Source organism: Orycteropus afer, unplaced genomic scaffold (genome assembly GCF_000298275.1).
Source record: "Orycteropus afer afer isolate SDZICR_OR568_19922 unplaced genomic scaffold, OryAfe1.0 scaffold00077, whole genome shotgun sequence".
Classification (NCBI taxonomy): Eukaryota; Metazoa; Chordata; class Mammalia; order Tubulidentata; family Orycteropodidae; genus Orycteropus; species Orycteropus afer.
The window spans coordinates 7,394,809-7,414,979 of NW_006921664.1; the positions used below are offsets into that span (position 1 = coordinate 7,394,809).

General features: G+C 39.1%; 1 protein-coding gene across 1 annotated transcript in view; it reads left to right on the top strand.

Moving 5' to 3' along the window:
* GLI3 (GLI family zinc finger 3) overlaps positions 1-20,171 on the top strand; it is a 365,028-nt gene that overhangs the window by 250,794 nt on the left and 94,063 nt on the right. Inside the window, exons 4-6 of the mRNA XM_007941238.2 lie at positions 2,004-2,209; positions 5,444-5,590; positions 14,879-15,080. Of these exons, the coding sequence (XP_007939429.1) occupies positions 2,004-2,209; positions 5,444-5,590; positions 14,879-15,080 (555 nt within the window). The remainder of the gene's footprint in view (positions 1-2,003; positions 2,210-5,443; positions 5,591-14,878; positions 15,081-20,171) is intronic.

The following is a 20,171-nucleotide window of genomic DNA, read 5'->3' on the forward strand; positions in this document are numbered from 1 at the left end:
TGTGCATTGGTCAGGAATCAAACCTGGTTTTCCCACATGGATGGCAGGAATTCTACCCCTGAACTACCATTGTCCTGAAAGTTTATCTAAGAAATATAATCTCCAAGATTTCTTGAAACATCTACTTCTCTTCATGTCTGCTGTGGTGGCCTCTCAGCATATTTGTACAAATAAGTTTGTGTTTTATAATAATCACTTTTAAATCCAGTTGGAAGGATTGCTTTTCCTTTCTGGTAGAAAATGGATTAATGAATTTGAACATTCTCTGTGTCCTTTAAAGTAACAAAGATGTTTAAAAGGATATTAAGGAATGATTTCACCATCAGCACAGAGCTCACTTGTTTTACAGTAAAGAGCTGAAATAGAATAGATTAATAGGTTATGCTTATTTCTATTTAAATATGAACAATTTTATTACTTTCTGAGGGGATATGAAAGCTTCAGGTTGTTTTGAAAAGAAATAGCTATTTTCTAGTGGTGACTGCTCACTCTTCTCACATGTAAATTTAGAACACTGGATTTTTATTTTGACTTCACCAAAAGTAGCCTCTGAATTAAAAAAAAAGAGGAAGAAGATTCTTTTTTTTTTTTTTTTTTGAGTTCAAATGAAAGATGAGAAAGGAGCAAGTGAGAAAATCCTTTACTCCCATATTTCAACCTCTTTTATTTTCTATTGAGAGAAAATTCATTATCTGATCTTTGGTTTCATTTATTTCAGGGCCTGAGCTGTGCACTTAGTGGAACTGGCTTCTACCAAGATTATATTCTGACAGGGTGATGGGGCCCCAGGCCCAGCAGTCAGCACATGTTTGCTCTGGGAGGGACACGAGGAGAAAATGCATTCCCTGTCTTTTCATTTCCACTGCTAAGCCAGTGGCATAAGAAGAATTTGCCATTCTTGGTCTATCTGTCTCTATCGCGACCTCTCCTTTTTATGACCATTCCCTCCGTGAATGAGAAAAACGGAGAGCACGGGTAGTTAGTCTGCCCCAGCCAGTTCACTGGATTATCCACACAAAACATTTTTTCATAGCAGGAACAAGGTGGTGAGGTGGCCACACAGATTGATCATTCTAGAAATGGCCGTCCTAGGGATTTCAGGGTGGAAAGGAATCCCAAAGAGCAGACCAGAGTATTACAGCAAGGTACTTTTTAGAATTTTTTTCATCACCCCAAAGCTTACATTTTAGCTTTACCTCATTATAGCCAAGGCATTAGCTTGATCAAAACCTCAGTCTTTTCCAACTTTCTAACCCCAGGAGTGCTTAATTACTTATTCCTCACTGAACCTGGCTAATAAGGATGCTACATGAAAAGCTAGAGTGAGCAGAAAGCTGATTCTTAGTGTTGCCTCACAGGGAGGTGAAGTTGCCCCCTTCCAGTGATACTCAGATCATAAGATTATCACAACCGCGAGACCCTGAGCAGTAAAGTGCATGCATGGATAGTATCGGACTTCACATGTCTTACAGACTTTTGCAATTAGTCTCCTTCTTTATCTGTGGGAAGCTCTGCCATGTAGATGGTCAGACTTCCAGACCAGACACATTTGGGATTGCATTCTTTCTTTTTTTTTTTTTTTTTAAGTACAGGACCATGATAGTAAGAGGTAAATTTTATGTTGATGCATTATATGTCAGAGCCAAATGGAAAATATAATAGCAGCGACCACCTTAAGCTTCAAATGCCTGTCTTTGGGAATTTTTTCTCATGGGAGAAGTCAGGCACTGGTCTTTATTTTCCTATATTCAGAGTTCTTTGAAATTTCTGAAAGTTCAATTTTCTTTGGCCAAATATTGCATAGTAGCATCCTACCTGCAGTTTGTCACCATGATTTTAACATAATAATACTGAAAATGGATATGCTTGTTCTCCACCCCCCTCCCCCCTCCCAAGACATCTTGGGCTGCTTAAAATCTTATTCATTTTCTTTCAGAGAGCCTCTGCTTATGATGATACTTGTCTCATGCATACCTCTCATGTCTGATTTTCTTTTTACTCAGGCCTTCTGCCTTATCTAGTAGCCCAACGTACTCGGACCTCCCCTTCATTAGGATCTCCCCACACCGGAACCCCACTGCAGCATCCGAGTCCCCTTTCACTCCGCCGCATCCCTACATTAACCCTTACATGGACTACATCCGATCCTTGCACAGCAGCCCATCACTGTCTATGATCTCAGCAGCCCGGGGGCTGAGCCCCACTGATGGTAAGTCTCAGGGTGATTCTGTTTCTAGAGATTGTATCACCAACTCTTGCATTGCCTACCTCACCAGGGACGTTGTATATAATCAGTCGAATGTGTGATAGGTATCTGCCACGTGCTATGCATGCTATAAAAGTACTATTTCATTGCAACACTACAGCTTCTCTATGAGGTTAATGGAGTCCCTGAGTGGTTAATGTGTTCAACTACTAACCCAAAAGTTGGAAGTTTGAGTCCACCCAGAGAAATCTGGCTGTCTACTTGCAAAAATTCACCTATTGAAAACCCTGTGGAACACCATTGTACTCTGACACATGTGGGATCTCTGTGAGTCAGAATCAGCAGCAGCTGGTTAGTTGTGTTGTTTTCTCCATTTTCAGGTGAGGATGGCAATGCACAGAGGGACCAAATGACTTGCAAACTGATGGTCCTGTGGCTAGTCAGTGGTAGTGGAAGGATGTGGCCAGATCTCAGTGACTCCACAGTCCTAGCTCTTAACCACTGTTCTACTCTGTGTTCCACATGTATTTAGACCAGCTCTGTCACCATTCACACAGTGTGCATGAATAAGCCGAGTGTTTTGTTCAGCTTCTGATGTACCCTCTTCTCTGTATGTGTAAGAGGCATATTTATATACATGTATCTATTTGAGCAGTGCTTCTCAAACTGTAAGGAGCCCTGGTGGTGCAGTGGTTAAGCACTTGGCTGTTAACTGAAAAGTTGGTAGTTTGAGCCCTTGAGCCACTCTGTGGGAGAAAGATGTGGCAGTCTGCTTCTATAGAGCTTTATACCCTATAGCAGTTCCACCCTGTCCTATAGAGTTGCTGTAGTTGGAATTGACTCAACAGCAGTGGGTTTGGTCTTAGACCATAATATGCTTGTGAATCACCTGGATCTTGTTAAAATGTGATTCTGACTCAACTGGGTCTGGATGGGACCTGAGATTTCCCATTTCTGAGAATCCCCAGGTAATACCAGTGCTGAGCCACGCTCTAAGTAGCTAGGTCTTCGAAAACACAAAGGCTCAGACCTGTGCCATCTGCAAACTAGGAGTGGAAGGTTGTGGGAAAAGAAAGTGAACTTAGACTTTAATTCATAGTACATGATGCTCCTTTTAGTATCTCAAGGATCAAATCACTGTTGGTTCTATCAGGTTGCCAATTAATTCCTTTTCACATGACTCTTTCTAAGTGGAGCTGTGTATTCCCAGACTGTCAAGTTATAAACTGTTCCTTTGATTCAGGAAAAATATTTCCCATCTCATGTGCACATACAAATTCATTTTCCCACAATTACTGGAACCTGAATTGAGGTGTGGGATTGTGTAAGCATTATTAATTGCAGATAGTGAGTTACGAGTTCTTTGTGACAGATGACATGTGACTACTGCTTATTTCAAAGCAGAGAGAAATACCATGTAGTCCTTTTCAGTGAGCAGCGTGTTTGATGTGAGTTTGGAGAACTGTCCATATTCTCCACATAAATGCTTTCTATGGCTAGTTAGTGTGGTAGGAAGCTGCATAAAGTCTTTCAATAAACAACAACTGAATGAGACTTCCAGGAATAACTGTCCTCAAGCAACAACTGCTGGCTCATTTTTTTCTCCTTATTTGGAACAGTGAATATACTTGGACCTAAGGAATACGTTTTGCCATTTAGGCAAGATTCATATTTTAAAAATAAAATTAAGCTAGTTCTGCTTTGCATTTGATTTTGCAATAGGAGAAATGGAGCATTGTCTCCGTGGAGGGGTTGGGAGTCATGAAGATGATTAACAGAGAGGTACAATAGTGAACAGGCAGGGAGAGAGGAATGGAGAAGGTAGCTAGCAATGGATTTGGAATTTTGCCTGGCTCATGGAAATTTAGTTGGGCCAGTGGAAAGTGGTACCTTCTGTTAGTCTACTGAAAAACATGCCTATCATCTCCTTTCAGCAGCATTGGAAGATAACTGAATAAAAACATTCTCTCATTGATTGATTGATCTGCTTTCCTTTTCCTGCCTCATAATTAATACTCAGTCAAATACAGTTAATGTCACTAATATTTTTCTGTTCAAATCTAAGATTTCTTTTTCTATATCTTTGCCCTGTGTGCTAGATGAAAAAGCATATGGCACTAAGGTCAAACATAACATAGCCCTATTGCTAAACTGTGTTTCTACATAATTAGGCAAACTTTTACTGATTATATACTATGTGTTCAGCATTTTATGAAAGAACCCTGGTGGCATAATGGTTAAGTTCTCGACTGCTAACCAAAAGGTCAGCAGTTCAAAGTCACCAGCACCTCCGTGGGAGAAAAGTGCAGGTGATCTGTTCCCTTAAAAGTATATAGCCTAGGAACACCTATGGGGCAGTTCTGTTCTTTTCCTATAGGGTCACTATGAGTCAGAATCGACTCAATGGCACACAACAAAAACAACAAACATCTTATGTACATTATTTTATTAATTGCTCCCAGCAACTTCATGCCCCTGGTAAGTAGTTGAGCTGGGATTTGAACCCAGGTCTCCCTGAATCTTCACGCCACCCTCAGAACTGCTACAGTATCTTGCCTGCTTTTATACATAAATTGGCAGGTAGAAACCAATTATCATCTCACGCTTATGAAGCTGTCTCCTTCTCCACATTGGTAAGTGTATTTTCCTTTTGATTTGTAAAAAAAAAAAAAAAAAAACAACTCTTAAACTGTGGAACACACAATTGCACCTTATTACTCAGTTGCATGTTATTAAAGCTGTCCTGCCTTTTTCCAGTTCTAAACCAGGCTCTTTATGTTACTGAGAATTAACTCAGAGACTCTTTTCAAGAAGCTTAAGGAAGTATTTTAAGTGTGGAAAGATACCAGAGTTGTCTAAGTTGTCTACTCTTTAAGACATGTGAACATACAGTGACTTGATATAGCAAAGTATTTTATTGAGGGGTGGCAAAATGGGAAGGAGTAATATACCTATAAACATGTGAATCATTTTCAACTGTCAATGGTTTCTTTAAGTGAACATGAAAAATTTTGTAATGTATTCTATTTTTTTTTATTCCTTTCCTCTTGTTCTTGTTTTGAATAAAAGCTATTGAATAGGCTTCAGTGAAAGCACAGTCAGAATTAAACAAATTTTGCTATCATGAGCCATTAAAAAAAGTGGCTATATGGCACATGAACTTTGGGGTGTCTCAAGAAAAACTTCTCCTTGACCTTCTCCAACTAGTCACTGTACCTCTCTTGTCTCCTTTTCTAGCTCCACATGCTGGAGTCAGCCCAGCAGAATACTATCACCAAATGGCTCTGCTGGCAGGCCAACGTAGCCCCTACGCAGACATCATTCCATCAGCTGCCACTGCTGGGGCCGGGGCCATCCACATGGAGTATCTTCATGCCATGGATAGTAAGTGAAGGGCGATTTTCTCCAGTCCTTGGGGTGACAAATGCTGTTTCATAAAACTGAAAGAAGATAGAGCAATGGGGTAATTGTTTGAATTTTCAAACCAACGGAGGAGGAATGATCAATACTTGATGCTCTGGTAGAGTTCCTTTTGCTTTCTAGGAAACTTCCACAGATTTGTCCATATTGGGACTCCCTGTTTAGCTCAGAAATACTGGTAAACTGGAAGGTACAGGTGATTATCCTTTGGCAGTTCTGTGTGAATTGGCCAAACAACTATCCTGCCCCATTATCTTATTAACAAAAGAAGGGAATGGATTTAATAGGTAGATTGACTTTTAATTAACTTAAAATTAATTTAAAAAAAAGACCTGTACTTGGTTTTAATATTATTTATGTTAAATGATATATTTTTGCCTTATGTGTTTTCTTTATATTAAAATATGATATCTCACTAAGAGTTTTTTATTGCTACAGAATATGTGAGAGCATCAGCATAGTTATATTCACGGGGATAAAAACCAAAACCAAACCAAGGTGTCCAAAACAGAAGGGTCCCCTTTCATTTTAGTACGTAGCAGTGATAGAAAATGGAGTTTTTGATGCATTGTATATCACTTCGTTTTGGGTCTCTCAAGGCTTATGTTCAGTGGTAGAATCTCTGCCTTCTGTGCCAGAGACCCAGGTTCAATCCTGCCCAATGCATTTCATGCATGGGCACCATCAGTTTATCAGTGGAGGCTTGTGTGTTTCTATACTGCTGAACAGGCTTCAGTAGAGTTTCCTAGTTCATCAGAGGAAGATGAACTAGGAAAATGTCTGGCAATCTGCTTCTAAAAATCAGCCAAGGAAAATCTTATGGATCACAGTTGCCCAGTATGCAACCAATCATGAAGATGATCCCAAATCAGGTAGTGTCATTCCATTGTGCCTGAGATCACCTTGAGTCAAGGACTGACTTCATTGCAACTAACAACAGCAAGGCTTGTAATGATTCCTTTGGGTCACTTATCTAGATGTATAGACTATTTAATCTATGATTATCACTTTCTAGAGCATCTAAGAGTTCTCCTTTGCTCAAGTCCTTTAAGCAGACATCTGTTATATGTCAATGAAAGCTCACTGCCCTTAGTTTATGATAATAATATAGCTTTGAGTAAGGCTTATGCTTTGAGTTTTGTTCATGTTTCCTGGTAGCAACAATGAACTTGTGCATTTCCATTTGTAGTCTATTGAGATTCCTCTTGTGACAAAAGATGCATTTGTCAGCTCCTGGCTACCACCATCACTTGAAGTTGAGTCATTCTTGACTCATGGTGACCCATGTGTATCAAAATAGAATTGTGCTCCATTGAGTTTTCAGCAACTGATGTTTCAGAAGTAGATCACCAGGCCTTTTTTTCTGGGGTGTCCTTGGATGGACTTGCACCTCCAACCTTTGAGTTAGTAGCCAAGCACATTAACTGTTTGCACTGCCCAGTGGCTCTAGCTCTCTGGTAGTGGATAGTAAAATCTACAGCCTTAGTTTCCTTGGTAGTTCCTGAGTGATGCAAACCTTTAATATGCTCAGCTGCTAACCAGAACATTAGAGGCCTAAGCCTCAGAAGCCTGATCTGCTTTTGAAAAATCAGTCATTGAAAAACGTGTGGAACACAGTTCTACTTTGACACATGTGGAGTTGCCATGAGTCAGAACTGACCCCAAGCAACTACTTTTGCCTCAGTGTATGGAAACATAAGCCTGTGTTTGTTTCCCCTGGAGAGATCATTACCACACACAAAGTAAAAGAAATGTGTCACGTCTTCTGCAGGAGTTTGTTGCTTGGCTTTGTAGAGTAGAAAGTTTACATTTCAGATTCATCAAAACCACATTTCAATTAGGGATTGTTGAAAAAAAAATACAGTTCAGTTTTATTATGCAAATTAGTTATTTAAAATCTGCAAATAAAGAATTAAAATAAGAGAGAATCCTTGGAAGGTCAGCCTTCCCATTTTGATGAGAATATGTCTAGTCAGGCAGTGGCAGTTTTTATCTAAATAAAGGATGAAGCTACCCTTTTACTTTGTAAAAACTAATTAAAGGAATTTTAATTTGCCTCAGTATATGGTAAATTGATTGTCATTAAGTAGGAATTTAGATGTCCTATCATTCATCACATAAAAAGAAACCTCCTTTTTCTTTGTCAGAATTTTTTATTAGAACAGAGAAACAAAACAATTAGCAGAAAGCCAGATTGGAGATACCTGTTTTGGAGCAAGAAGAGTTCTTAGGATTGTATATAAGAATGAAGCTGTATCATCAGTGAAGAATTAGACCACTTCTTTTTCAGCTGTTTTGAAAATGCTCACCTTGTGCCTGGCAGCTCCTTGCAAGAGAGGATCCCAAATCACTGTCTTGAAATACTGTCTTCTGTGTTACCTGTTTAACCACTGTCAGTTTGTCATACTACCATGGCCTGAATGTTGCTGTGAGGCTGGAGGCTATGCCACTAGTGTTTCAAATACCTGCAGGGTGACCCATGGTGGACAGGTTTCAGACGAAGACAGAATTGGAAGAAGGAAGAGGCTGTCGACTTCTCAAAGAATTGGCCAGTAAAAACCTTATGAATAGCAGTGAAACACTGTCTGATATAGTACTGGAAAACTTTATGAATTCCCCTGGAACATTGTCTGATATATTGCTGGAAGATGAGCCCCCCGGGTCAGAAAGCACTCAAAGTATGACTGGGAAGGAGTTGCATCCTCACGGTAGAGTTGACCTTAATGATGTGGATGGAGTAAAGCTTTTGAGCCTTCCATTTGCTGATGTGGCATAACTCAAAATGGGAAGACACAGCTGCAAACATCCATTAATCATCAGAACATGGAATGCATGAAGTATGAATCTAGGAAAACTGGAAGTTGTAAAAAATGAAATGGAATGCATAAAGATTGAAATGGACTGGTTTGGCCATTTTGAATCAGACAGCCATATGATCTACTATGCTGGGAATGACAGTTTGAAGAGGAATGGCATGGCATTTATCGTCAGAAAGAATGTTTCAAGATCTATCCTGAAGTACAATGCTGTCAGTAATAGGATAATTTCCATATGCTTACAAGGAAGACCAGTTAATATCACTGTTACTCAAATTTACACACCAACCACCAAAGCCAAAGAGGAGGAAATTGAAGATTTTTACCAACTTCTGCAGTGTGAAATAGACCAAACATGCAATCAAGATGTGTTGATTATTACTGGTGATTGGAATGCAAAAGTTGGAAACAAAAAAATCACCAGTAGTTGGAAAATATGGCATTGGTGATAGAAATGATGTGGGAAATGGCATGATAGAATTTTTCAAGACCAATGACTTACTCATTGCAGATACCTTTTTTCAACAAAATAAATAATGGCTGTACACGTGAACTTTACCAGATGACATACAGAGGAATCAGATTGACTACATCTGTGGAAACAGGCAATGGAGAAGTTAAATATCTTGAGCCAAAACAAGGCCAGGAGCTGATTGTGCAACAGGTCATCAACTGCTCATATACAAATTCAAATTGAAGCTGAAGACAATTAAAAGAAGTCCATGAGAGCTAAAATATGACCTTGATTATATTTCCACTGAATTTAGAGACCATTTTAAAGAATATGTTTGATGCATTGAACACCAATGACTGAAAAGCAGAGGAATTGTGGGATGACATAAAGAACATCATCCATGAAGAAAGCAAAAGGTCATTAAAAAGACAGGAAAGATCAAAATGGATTCCAGAAGAGACTCTGAAACTTGCCCTTGAACAGAGAGTAGCTAAAGCAAATGGAAGAAATGAAAAGATAAGAGTTGAACAGAAGATTTCAAAGAGCAGCTCAAAAGACAAAGTCAATTATTATAATGAAATGTGCAAAGACCTGGAGTTAGCAAACCCAAAAGGAAGAGCACACTCAACATTTCTCAAGCTGAAAGAACTGAAGAAAAAATTCAAGCCTCAAGTTGCAATATTAAAAGATTCTATGGGCAAAATATTGAATGATGCAGGAAACATCAAAAGAAGATGGAAGGAATACATAGTCACTAAGATGGGGTTGTCTACTTCCGTAGTGTTACTGCATTGGAAACCCAAGGAGGGGTTGCTATCAGTCGGGTCTGACTTTATGGCACATAACAACAACAACAACATACTAAAAAGAATTGGTTGATGTTCATCCATTTTAGGAGGTGACATATGATCAAGAACCAATGGTACTGAAGGAAGAAGTCGAAGCTGCACTGAAGGAATTGACGAAGAACAAGACTCCAGGAAATGACAGAATAACCACTGAGATGTTTCAATAAATAGATGCTGTACTGGAAGCACTCACTTTTTTATGCAAGAAATTTGGAAAACAGCTACCTGGCCAACTGACTGGAAGAGATCCATATTTGTACCCATTCCAAAGAAAGGTGAGCCCACAGAATGTGGAAATTATCAAACAATATCATTAATACCACACAAGTAAAATCTTGCTGAAGATAATTCAAAAATTGTTGTAGCAATATATTGACAGAGAGCTTCTAGAAATGCAGTCTGGATTCAGAAGAGGATGTGAAATGAGGGATATCATTGCTGATGTCAGATGGATCTTGGCTGAAAGCAAATACCAGAAAGATGTTTACTTGTGTTTTATTAACTATGCAAAAGCATTCAATTGTATGGATCATAACAAATTATTGATAATGTTTAGAAGAATAGGAATTCCAGAGCACTTCATTGTGCTCATGAGGAACCTGTACGTAGACCAGGAGGCTGTCATTCGAACAGAACAAGGGAATACTCTGTGGTTTAAAATCAGGAAGGGAGTGCATCAGGGTTGTATCCTTTTGCCATACTTATACAATCTGTATGCTGAACAAATAATCAAAGAAGCTGGACTATATGAAGAAGAACGTGGCATCAGGATTGAAGGAAGGCTCATTAACAACCTGTTATATTCAGACAACACAGCTTTGCTTGCTGAAAGTGAAGATGACTTGAAGCACTTACTGGTGAAGATTAAAGGCTAAAGTCTGCAGTATGGATTACATTTCAGCATAAAGAAAATGAAAGTCCTCACAACTGGACCAATAAACGGCTTCACAATAAATGAAGAAAAGATTGAAATTGTCAAAGATTTCATATTCCTTGGTTTCACAATCAACACCAATAGAAACAACAGTGAAGAAATCAGACGATGTATTACATTGGGCAGATCTGCTGCAAAAGACCTCTTTCAAGTGGTGGTGAAGAGCAAAGATGTCTCCTTGAAGATTAAGGTGTGCCTAACCCAAGCTATGGTATTCTCAGTCACTTCATATGTATGTGAAAGCTGGACAATGAATAAGGAAGACCGAAGAAGAGTTGATGCTTTTGAATTGCTGTGTTGGTGAAGAATATTGAAAGTAATGTAGACTGCCAGAACAACTAACAGATCTGTCCTGGAAGAAGTGCAGCTGGAATGCTCCTTGGAAGCATGAATGGCCAGACTTTGTCTAACCTACTTTGGTCACCAATGTCAGAAGTGATCATTCCCTGGAGAAGGATGTCATGCTTGGTAAAGTGGAGGGTCAGTGAAAAAGGGGAAGGCCGTAATGAGGTGGATTTACACAGTAGCTGCAACGATGGGCTCAGGTATAGCAAGGATTGTGAGGCTGGCACAGGACTGGGCAGTATTTAGTTCTCTTGTATATAAGGTTCCAATGAGTTGGAGCCATCTTGACAGTACCTAACAACATCAACAACAACAGCAACAACATGTCCTTTGCTTGGTTATGAAGTGTTTAGGATGAGCGTTTTCAACAGTTGGAAAGTATTGAAAGTGTTATATTCTTCCCTCTAAAATAATTGAAAGAGATTTAGTTAAATAGGACATAAGAGATGGTTACTTGGAATTTAAATCAAGAGATGATTCCCTGCCAGTGCCCCTCATGCACAGTCAACACCCATCTGTTATTAGGAACTTACACAATTCTAAGGATGCTCAATAGGTTTCAGTGGAGTTTCCAGACTCCACTGAAGATGGATTAGGAAGAAAGTCCTGGCAATGTACCAACAAAAAATCAGCCAGTGAAAACTGTGTGGATCACAATGGCTCATTCCACAACTGATCATGGGGATGGCGCGGGACTGGGCAACGTTTTGTCCCTTTGTGCGTGTGGTCACCATGATTCAGGGCTGACTTGTTGGCAGCTAACAACAACCTACTGGATTCCCAGCTACACTGCCAATTTCAAGATAGTATGAGCTGTTCACTCAGATCCATTGTTACAGATCTTCAGGATTCTGTAATGGTAGAAACTGGGATTAACTAGATTCAGATGAACACAAGACTTTTAAATATTCCACCAGTGAGCATTATCAGTTTCAGCCAGCAGTGAGGGAGCATGTTTACAAGTTGTTATGTGCCATCGAGTCAGACCTGACTCATAGTGACCCCTCCTTGGGTTTCTGAGGCAGTATCACTATGAAAGTAGATTGCCCATCTTCCTTCCGAGGAGTGGCTGGTGGGTTTGAACCGCCAGCCTCCTGGTTAGCAGTCAAGTGCTTTAGGCACTATGCTACCACAGCTCCTCATTTAACAAGTAACACATTAGAATTTAAAAAGACTGGTTTATTGCTTTGATTGTCCCTTTGGGTCTACAGTGATCTTAAAGGACGTTGTTGTTGTTATGTGCGGTCAAGTAGGACCCTACTCATAGTGACCCCTCCTTGGGTTTCCGAGGTGATTACACCACAGAAGTAGATTGCCCAACCTTCTTTCAGAGGAGTGGCTGGTGGGTTTGAACCACCAGTCTTCTGATTAAGAGTCAAGTGCCTTAGGCACTATACTACCAGAGCGCCTGTTAGTGATTTAAAAATAATAGATATTCTAGGGGTCAGCTCTACTTTGAGTATCTTGTTATTTAGAACTCTGCAGTAGTCACCTAGTCTCTTTGAAAAAGATGACCACCTGAGAGTCTATGGACATTGACAATAAATATGATTTACTGTTGAATTGTTGGAAATTAGAATGTATTTCTGAACTGAAAAACCTCTTTGATGAAATATACCTCTAAGGCAGGTGTCATCATAAAGGTAAATACTAATTTAAATACTAAATGATGTGCACATATTAGGGATTGCTGTTTTTATACTAATATGACCTAAGTCATTTGGTAACCAAACTCTTGTAAAGGAAGGAGTTCACGTTAAATATGCCTGAAAGAGAAATCTGAGTAGGTACCAAATTTGTCATTCATACTGGTTTTGCAGTTTCATACATTGGATGCTACTTACTAAGTTCTAATTTGTGGTTTATTTTTCATTGATCACACTTTTCTATTCCATTTCCCTAAATTACCACAGCATGTTGTTGTTGTTAGGTGCTGTATAGTCAGTTCTGACTCAAAGCAAGCCTGTGTATGACAAAGAAACATTGTCTGGTCCTGCACCATCCTCAAGATCTTTTCTGTGTTTAAGATCATTATTGCAGCTACTGTGTAAATCCATCTTGTTGAGTGTCTATTTTTCTGACTCTCTACTGAGCATGATGTCCTCTTCTAGGGACTAGTCTCTTCAAAGCATGGATGGCTATCTTGCATTAAAGCCCACTTCTTCTGAAGAGAATTGTTCCCAGAGGATTTTTTAGAGACCTACTGCCTGGTCTTTTCTCTGTACTGAAAGCTTACCTGCTCCTTCAGTTATCTGGCTACTGTGAAATAGCCCTGGCCCTGTAAGTAGGCATACCTGTGTTATGAAGTAGAAACCCTTCATTTCCTTCTTACCTAGTGGAATTAAATTTTAATTATTTCATTAACCTTTAGTTTGATAACTCTATAATATAAATGTGACCCTAGAAAAGGCAGGATCAGACCTATGGGTTACATTCATCACCATGCCTCAATTTAAAGTGTCTAATAGCTCCCAAATTGAATGCAAATGGACATTTAATTTCTAACTCTTCAGGTAAAAGTGATGGCAGTCAGTCATCAGGCATCGTGACTGTTATTTACATGATGTGTAGGACATCATGCTTGGTAAAGAGTCAGTGAAAAAGAGGAATATCCTCAATGAATGAATTGATATTCATGGCTAGAACAGTGAGCTCAGACATGGCAATGGTGTAGAGGATGGTGCCAGAGTGGGCAGTGTTTCTTTCTGTTGTACATAGGGTTGCTCTGAGTTGGAACTGACTACCTGGCACCTAACAACAACAACAACTTTGATAATTTAGGGAAATGGAATAGAAATGGAATAGAAAAGCGATTAGAACTCCATTGGTGGAAGCTTGTTGGAGGCTGAAAATTCTCACAAATGCTTTATCCTCTACTCGTTCTCACTGGAGAAGCAAGCTCCAGAGGAAAATAAAATGCCTTAGTTGCAGATTGAATCTCATCACCATGTTTGTGGGGTCTTTTGCTCCCGTCTTGGAAAATACAAAAACAACATTCAAGATTATAAGTTTTTTTTTTTTTTTTTGGATGAGGGGATTTAGACTCTTAGATTAAGGGGCATGTAGAACAGGGTTTCTCAATCTCAGCTCTTATGGGTCCAGATACGTATTTGCTGTGTAGTTTGGGATGGGGGACAGCTATCTTGTGCATTGTAGGATGTTTAGCAGTATCCTTGGCCCTACCCACTAGATGCCAGTAGCCCTTTCTGAGTTTTGACAACCAAAAATGTCTCCAGATGTATAATGTCCCCTGGGGGGCAAAATCATCTCTGATTGAGAACTACTGATTTAGGGTAATTACCCATAAGTAGTTTTAGTAAAGCTTTCAGTGTACCGTGGATCAGATAACTACACAAATCATGGGGAAATGAGGGCATACCAAGCTGAATTTGCTGTCTTAGGATACTTTAATTCATTTTTTTTCCTTTGGCTCGTTGCCTTAAAATGCTGCATGTTGAGGTGTGTGTGTGGAGGGGTTGTTGGGTAACTGTGGGAACCACTGTCTTTGTTGCTTGTGGTGAATTAATGATGGGAATATCTAAGCAGCCGTCAGATTCATAAATCACTAGAAATGAGAAGGATAACACATAAAAGTCTTTCTCTTTTGTTTAGCAATTTATCATTTTGCCTCCACATTAATAAACAGAGCTCCCCAGAGGTAAGTCCCTGGAAGATAAATACTTCTTCCTAATTTCCTCAATTGTCGCTAGTAGATCACAAGTGGGAGGAGAGGCGCTCTTCACTGTGAGTTGCTGGCTTCTTATCCTTCACTTCTTTTGCACAGGTGAGGAGCAATAAATAACAACTAGTGAGTACAATGGGAGGTAATGAGGTTCTGTTTTGTTTATATAACAGGCACCAGATTCCCCAGCCCCAGGCTGTCAGCCAGGCCGAGCAGGAAGCGTACCTTGTCCATATCACCACTGTCCGATCATAGCTTTGACCTTCAGACCATGATAAGGACATCTCCCAACTCCTTGGTCACGATTCTCAATAATTCCCGTAGCAGCTCTTCAGCAAGTGGCTCCTATGGTCACTTATCTGCAAGTGCAATCAGGTATGTATGCACCTGAATCCATTATTTATTTCTCTAATAAAATGTCAGCACTTGCCTGCACCTGTAGGCATGTATTTGCAGGATTGACAATGTATAAAGAAGAATAAAACAACATCCTGACACTGTTCCTAAACTGGGATGCAGGTACAATATCATTATGGAATATTGCAAAGCCAATTATTATTTAAAAAAAAAAGGGTGGTGGTGGTAGTGGTGTTTTTTTCTGTTCGACTTTAGTTGGTAGGCCATACAAAAATAGCAGTTACTCATTTATGATGAAATCCACTTCTTAGAGAAAGGAGTATGCCAAATCTTTTTATCCAGAAGGCTTTCTGCCACTAATAATAACTCTCTGTAAAGGAAAACTGATTTCGTACCTGGTGGTGTGATACATAGCACATGCACAGAACACGAGCAGAAATAAAAAGACCAGTCATGCTGTACATCTTGTCCCACAACTGTTACCTCCAAGAGACAGGAGTACATTGGCAGGGAATGTGAAAAAGAGTAATAGCAGGGCTTTTCTCTAATGAAAAATAAATGCAGATGACATGGGAAGGCAGAGTTATCAGAGGAAATCTGGCAAAAGACTATTTCCTTTGTTTTCTTATCAAGTATTTTTAGCTTAATTTGAAGGATCTCTATTTTGACGATATTCCTTTGCTGTACAATGAAGCATTTTGACACTTCCTTAAAACAATCCATTATGTCTTTACTTACATGTGAAGGTGCAAACACAGACTTTTGCAGCTTGCTTTCTATAAAATATTTCTCTCTGTTAATGATCAAACTTGGGCTGATATTGGTAAATAAGGAATAAATGTAAGCCAATTTGTAAATTTTAGGTATTTTACTCATTTATCTTCTAATAATTTATTTTTTTGAACTGAGTTAATTAAATGCTTGTTTTAGACATAGATTTAGATAGTATTCTAATTAATTAGTGAAGCACCTTGATTATAAACTGTAGCTCTCATTTTCCGTAAGTTTTTATACCAATAATTTAAGAATTCAATTACTAGCAATCTTTTTGAACTATAATTTTTGCATACCCCTGATGGCTCCTTTAAAAGGCCATATTAAAGGCTGTTTTCACTAGTCTTGTTTTTAGTAAAACGTATTTGGGTTCATATTTGTCTGTTTCTCTAAATGAACAGTGACTTTAGTTGCTAATTGATGGATCTACCTGATGAATATTCATATTAATGAAAACACCAACAGTGCAGAAAATGAAAGTGTTAGCAGTAGTATTGTGTCCATATTTACTAGAAATCATAAGTGCCACTACTTTATCTATAAGATTCTCCATTAAAGTTTTCTTTTCTTTTTTCAGTTATCAGTGATTATCCTTGGTAGCCAAATTAGTCTTTAAATAGTGTAAGTACCATTTTCAATATGATACCATTTGCTGCCACTCTACTTGGCTCTTAGTATGTTTGATAAAGTGCTAAAACATGAGGTGAAGTAAATAACTCTGCTTGCATGGTAACAGTCATTACATAAACATGAGTCTTAGAGTATGTTTGAAAGTTAGCCACTGTAATAAGGTCCCTGATGGTGCAAATGCTTTGCATTCACATGGTAACCAGAACATTGGTGATTTGAATTCACCCAATGGCACTGTGGAAGGAAAGGCCTGAGATTCTGCTTCTCTGAAGATTACAACCAAGAAAATTCTATGGACCTGAGTCATGGTATTGTAATAAGGTCTCCTCAGACTTCGCTGGTCTTTTTTCTTCTTCCAACTCTAATGAGAATAAAGAAGTGTGTCATAGCTTCTTGGAGGCAAGAGGGAAATGATCATTTCAAGTCATGATATAGATACTTTCTCAAGTACTGGAGAAGATCATTCGCCTAGATTACCTGGTCAAAATTGAGAGATCAAGAAGTCCTCAGTGAAAATGCTGGGGTAATATGTAAAGATGGTACATAAATAAAGATGGCATGGGGATCATTTTGTGCACCATATTCTAATCTAGGCCCTTCAGATACTGTAAAATGTCAAAATAGCTGGAAAGGCAGCAAGATTGAAGAAAAAGTAAAGAGATGCAAGAGAAATGATGTTCACAAAGGATCCTGTGGGAATATCAGTTGCATGTTCTCACTCACATTTCTACTACTTTGATGCTATAACTTCCAGTCAAGCCATATAATAAATAATTTCAACAAAATGAAGTTACAGTAAAAGGAAATCCATGGCCCCAGGAATAGTCACCAGAATGAGTACGAGGACAGCCAGGCCAGAGTTCTGAGACTGGCACACTTCCTCCAAGCCAGACTTGAGTGACACCAGCTCAGCATGGTTAGGCTTTGGAATCTCTTTGCCTGGATGGACTCTCCATCCACTGAAGTCCAAAAACGTTAGGATCATCATTCTGCTATTGCAGATCCATGCCAATGTAATAAAGAGCATCCCTTGCATATGTAGTGGGTGTCTTATTATTTGTACTTTACAAATATGAAGATATAACTTCAGAGAGCCTAAGGATAAGTAAGGCTTGCACAACTGTTTGGTGGCAAAGCTGGAACATGACTACACTTATACCCAACTCTGAAGCCTATTTGTGACTGTTGTTGTCAAGTTGATTCTGACTTATGGAAGACCCATTATTACAGAATAGAACTTAGATCAGCTTTAATTATTGTCACAGGCATCATTTACCATTCTTTAGCTGGACAGATGTTACTGCTTTGCTTTCCTGTGTCTAAGCTTCATTTTATGAAATCTAAAAAGTTATAGAACCACTATGAATGAGGAAAGGAAAGAAGTAAGAAAGTCTAAAAAGGGTAAAAAATACAGGGAGAGTATGTACTTGAGATATCTTTAAATTCTACTATGTACCAAACATTGATGGCTTGGTAGTAGAATTCTTCCTTTCCATGAGAGAGACCTGGGTTCCATTCCCATCTAGTGACATCTAGTGCCAGTCTACCAATGGAGGCTTGCATGTTGCTATGATTCTGACCATGTTTCAGTGGAACTCCCAGACTAAAGTGGACTAGAAAGAAGGGCCTGGCGATATTTCTGAAAACCAGCCACCATATGGATCACAGTGGTCTAATCTGAAACCGATCATGGTCATGGTTCAAGACTGGGCAATGTTTCAGTCATTTGTCCATGGGGGCCAGCTTGACAGCAGCTAACAAAAACAGCATTGGCAGTGCATAGGGTAATTATGCTGTTTAAGTTCCTAAATAAGTCATTCCATGTTTAAAGACATTTGTTCAGTTTCCTAAAATATGCCATCACTATCTCTTTCAGAATTATGTCCCTGTGAAATGATGGGAGTAGTAGTAGTAGTAGTAGTAGTAGTGTCACCCAAACCTATCTAACTTCCGGGCAGATAAGGTGAATCAATATCAGCCCAAGGTTGATTTCTGTGAGCTGGAAGTCAAACATACCTCCACACTCCAACCTTTTTTCCAATTCTGATACAGCTATCCCTCTCTACTATTCCTCTGGGTTAGATAATTCATTGAAATAGCCACACAGAACACAGACCATAATTACAGGTAAGCATTTTATTAAGGAACTGGTACAATTTGGGATGACGATCAACAGGCTACAACTCAGAATCAGGATCAGGAAGCATGGAGGCAAAGTCTCTCTTCTTAGTGCAGGACAGCTTTCTCTACTTCTCTTGACCATGCAGGTTTCCTCTCAGCCCCTTGAAGACAGGTTCCTCTTGGCTCTGCCATCTGTCACTGCCAACTCTGCCCCTGGGCCCTTTTTGGGCCTTTCCACTATCTCTAGTATTAGAGCCCTTGACCAGCGTTACAGCTCTTTTAGGAGGTTCCTTGCCTTCTCTTCCTCTTTCTCTTTCATCTTTCTTCTTTCTTCCTGCTGCTTCTCTTCTTACATATTTCAGTCTGAAAAACCTCTGGTTGCTTATATCTTAAACTTCTCATCAGTTGCAAGGCATGACCCTCCTACCAAGGCCACAAACTGACCAATCCCCTCTCAGTAGGCCACAGACACTTCATTTGGGTAGTAGATGTGATTGAGCTATAACCTTATTTGCATAATCTTGACCAACCCCTGCAAAATATGTACCAATCACAGGGCAAGCTGCACCCCAGGTCAGGACAGAAAGTATCAAATCAAGTTGTTTACAACTTACTCGGGCAATGTCAGTCCACCTGGACAAAATTAACAGATCCTCTGGAGAAGAAAGAAAACTAGGGCAAAGATAACTCCTTAGGACTCAGGGGAAAAATATCTCAAGATGTTTTTCCAAAGAACCAAGGCAAAATGCCACATAGAAGAACTCATTTCACCATAGTCCTAATTCAAATGTTTTAAAGAAGCTAATAATAGTATTTACACTATTTGAAATTCCCTTATTTACTTCTTACTTACTACTTTGCTATCTGTTTCTCACTTAACTAGTTTATTATCTATGTCCATCCAGTAGAATGCCAGCTCCAGAAGGCCGAGTACTATGTATACTTGTTCTTCTGCACACTGCCATCCCTAGAACATCCATGCTGAGTGACGTCACTCACCTAATGTTTCTTGGGTGAATAAATTAAAGAGCCATCTGATGAGTGATTAGAATTCTAATTAAAGGAAGTTTGTTTGTGGTAGATGAATAATTTTGGCTTTCAGAAATTATGTCTATGCAAATAATATATTTTTATATGCACACAGAGGAATGGATACAAAATAAAAGGATTCAAACTAGCAAATGTCAATTGGTGTTTATGTGTTCACTTACTGAAGCGGGCTGCTTTAAAAATACCAGATAAGACAAATGTTAGTACTTAAATATGTCAAACTTTTTGAATGTATTTTTCAAATGTCTATGAGAAGTCTAATTTTGTATCTCATAACTAAAATTATAGTTTAAGAAAGTGACTAATTTACTTGTGGAAGTATGTGATGAAATAATAATGATTTCTCAGGAAGTTTTCACTTTTCTATCACCCAAAGACCCATGTAAGATTAGATGATTCACATTTATCCATTATAGTAACTCCCACTCTCTATGTTGTTGTTCTTAAGTGCCGTCGAGTCGTTTCTGACTCATAGCGACCCCATGCACAGCAGAACGAAACACTGCCCGATCCCACGCCAGCCCCACAATTCCT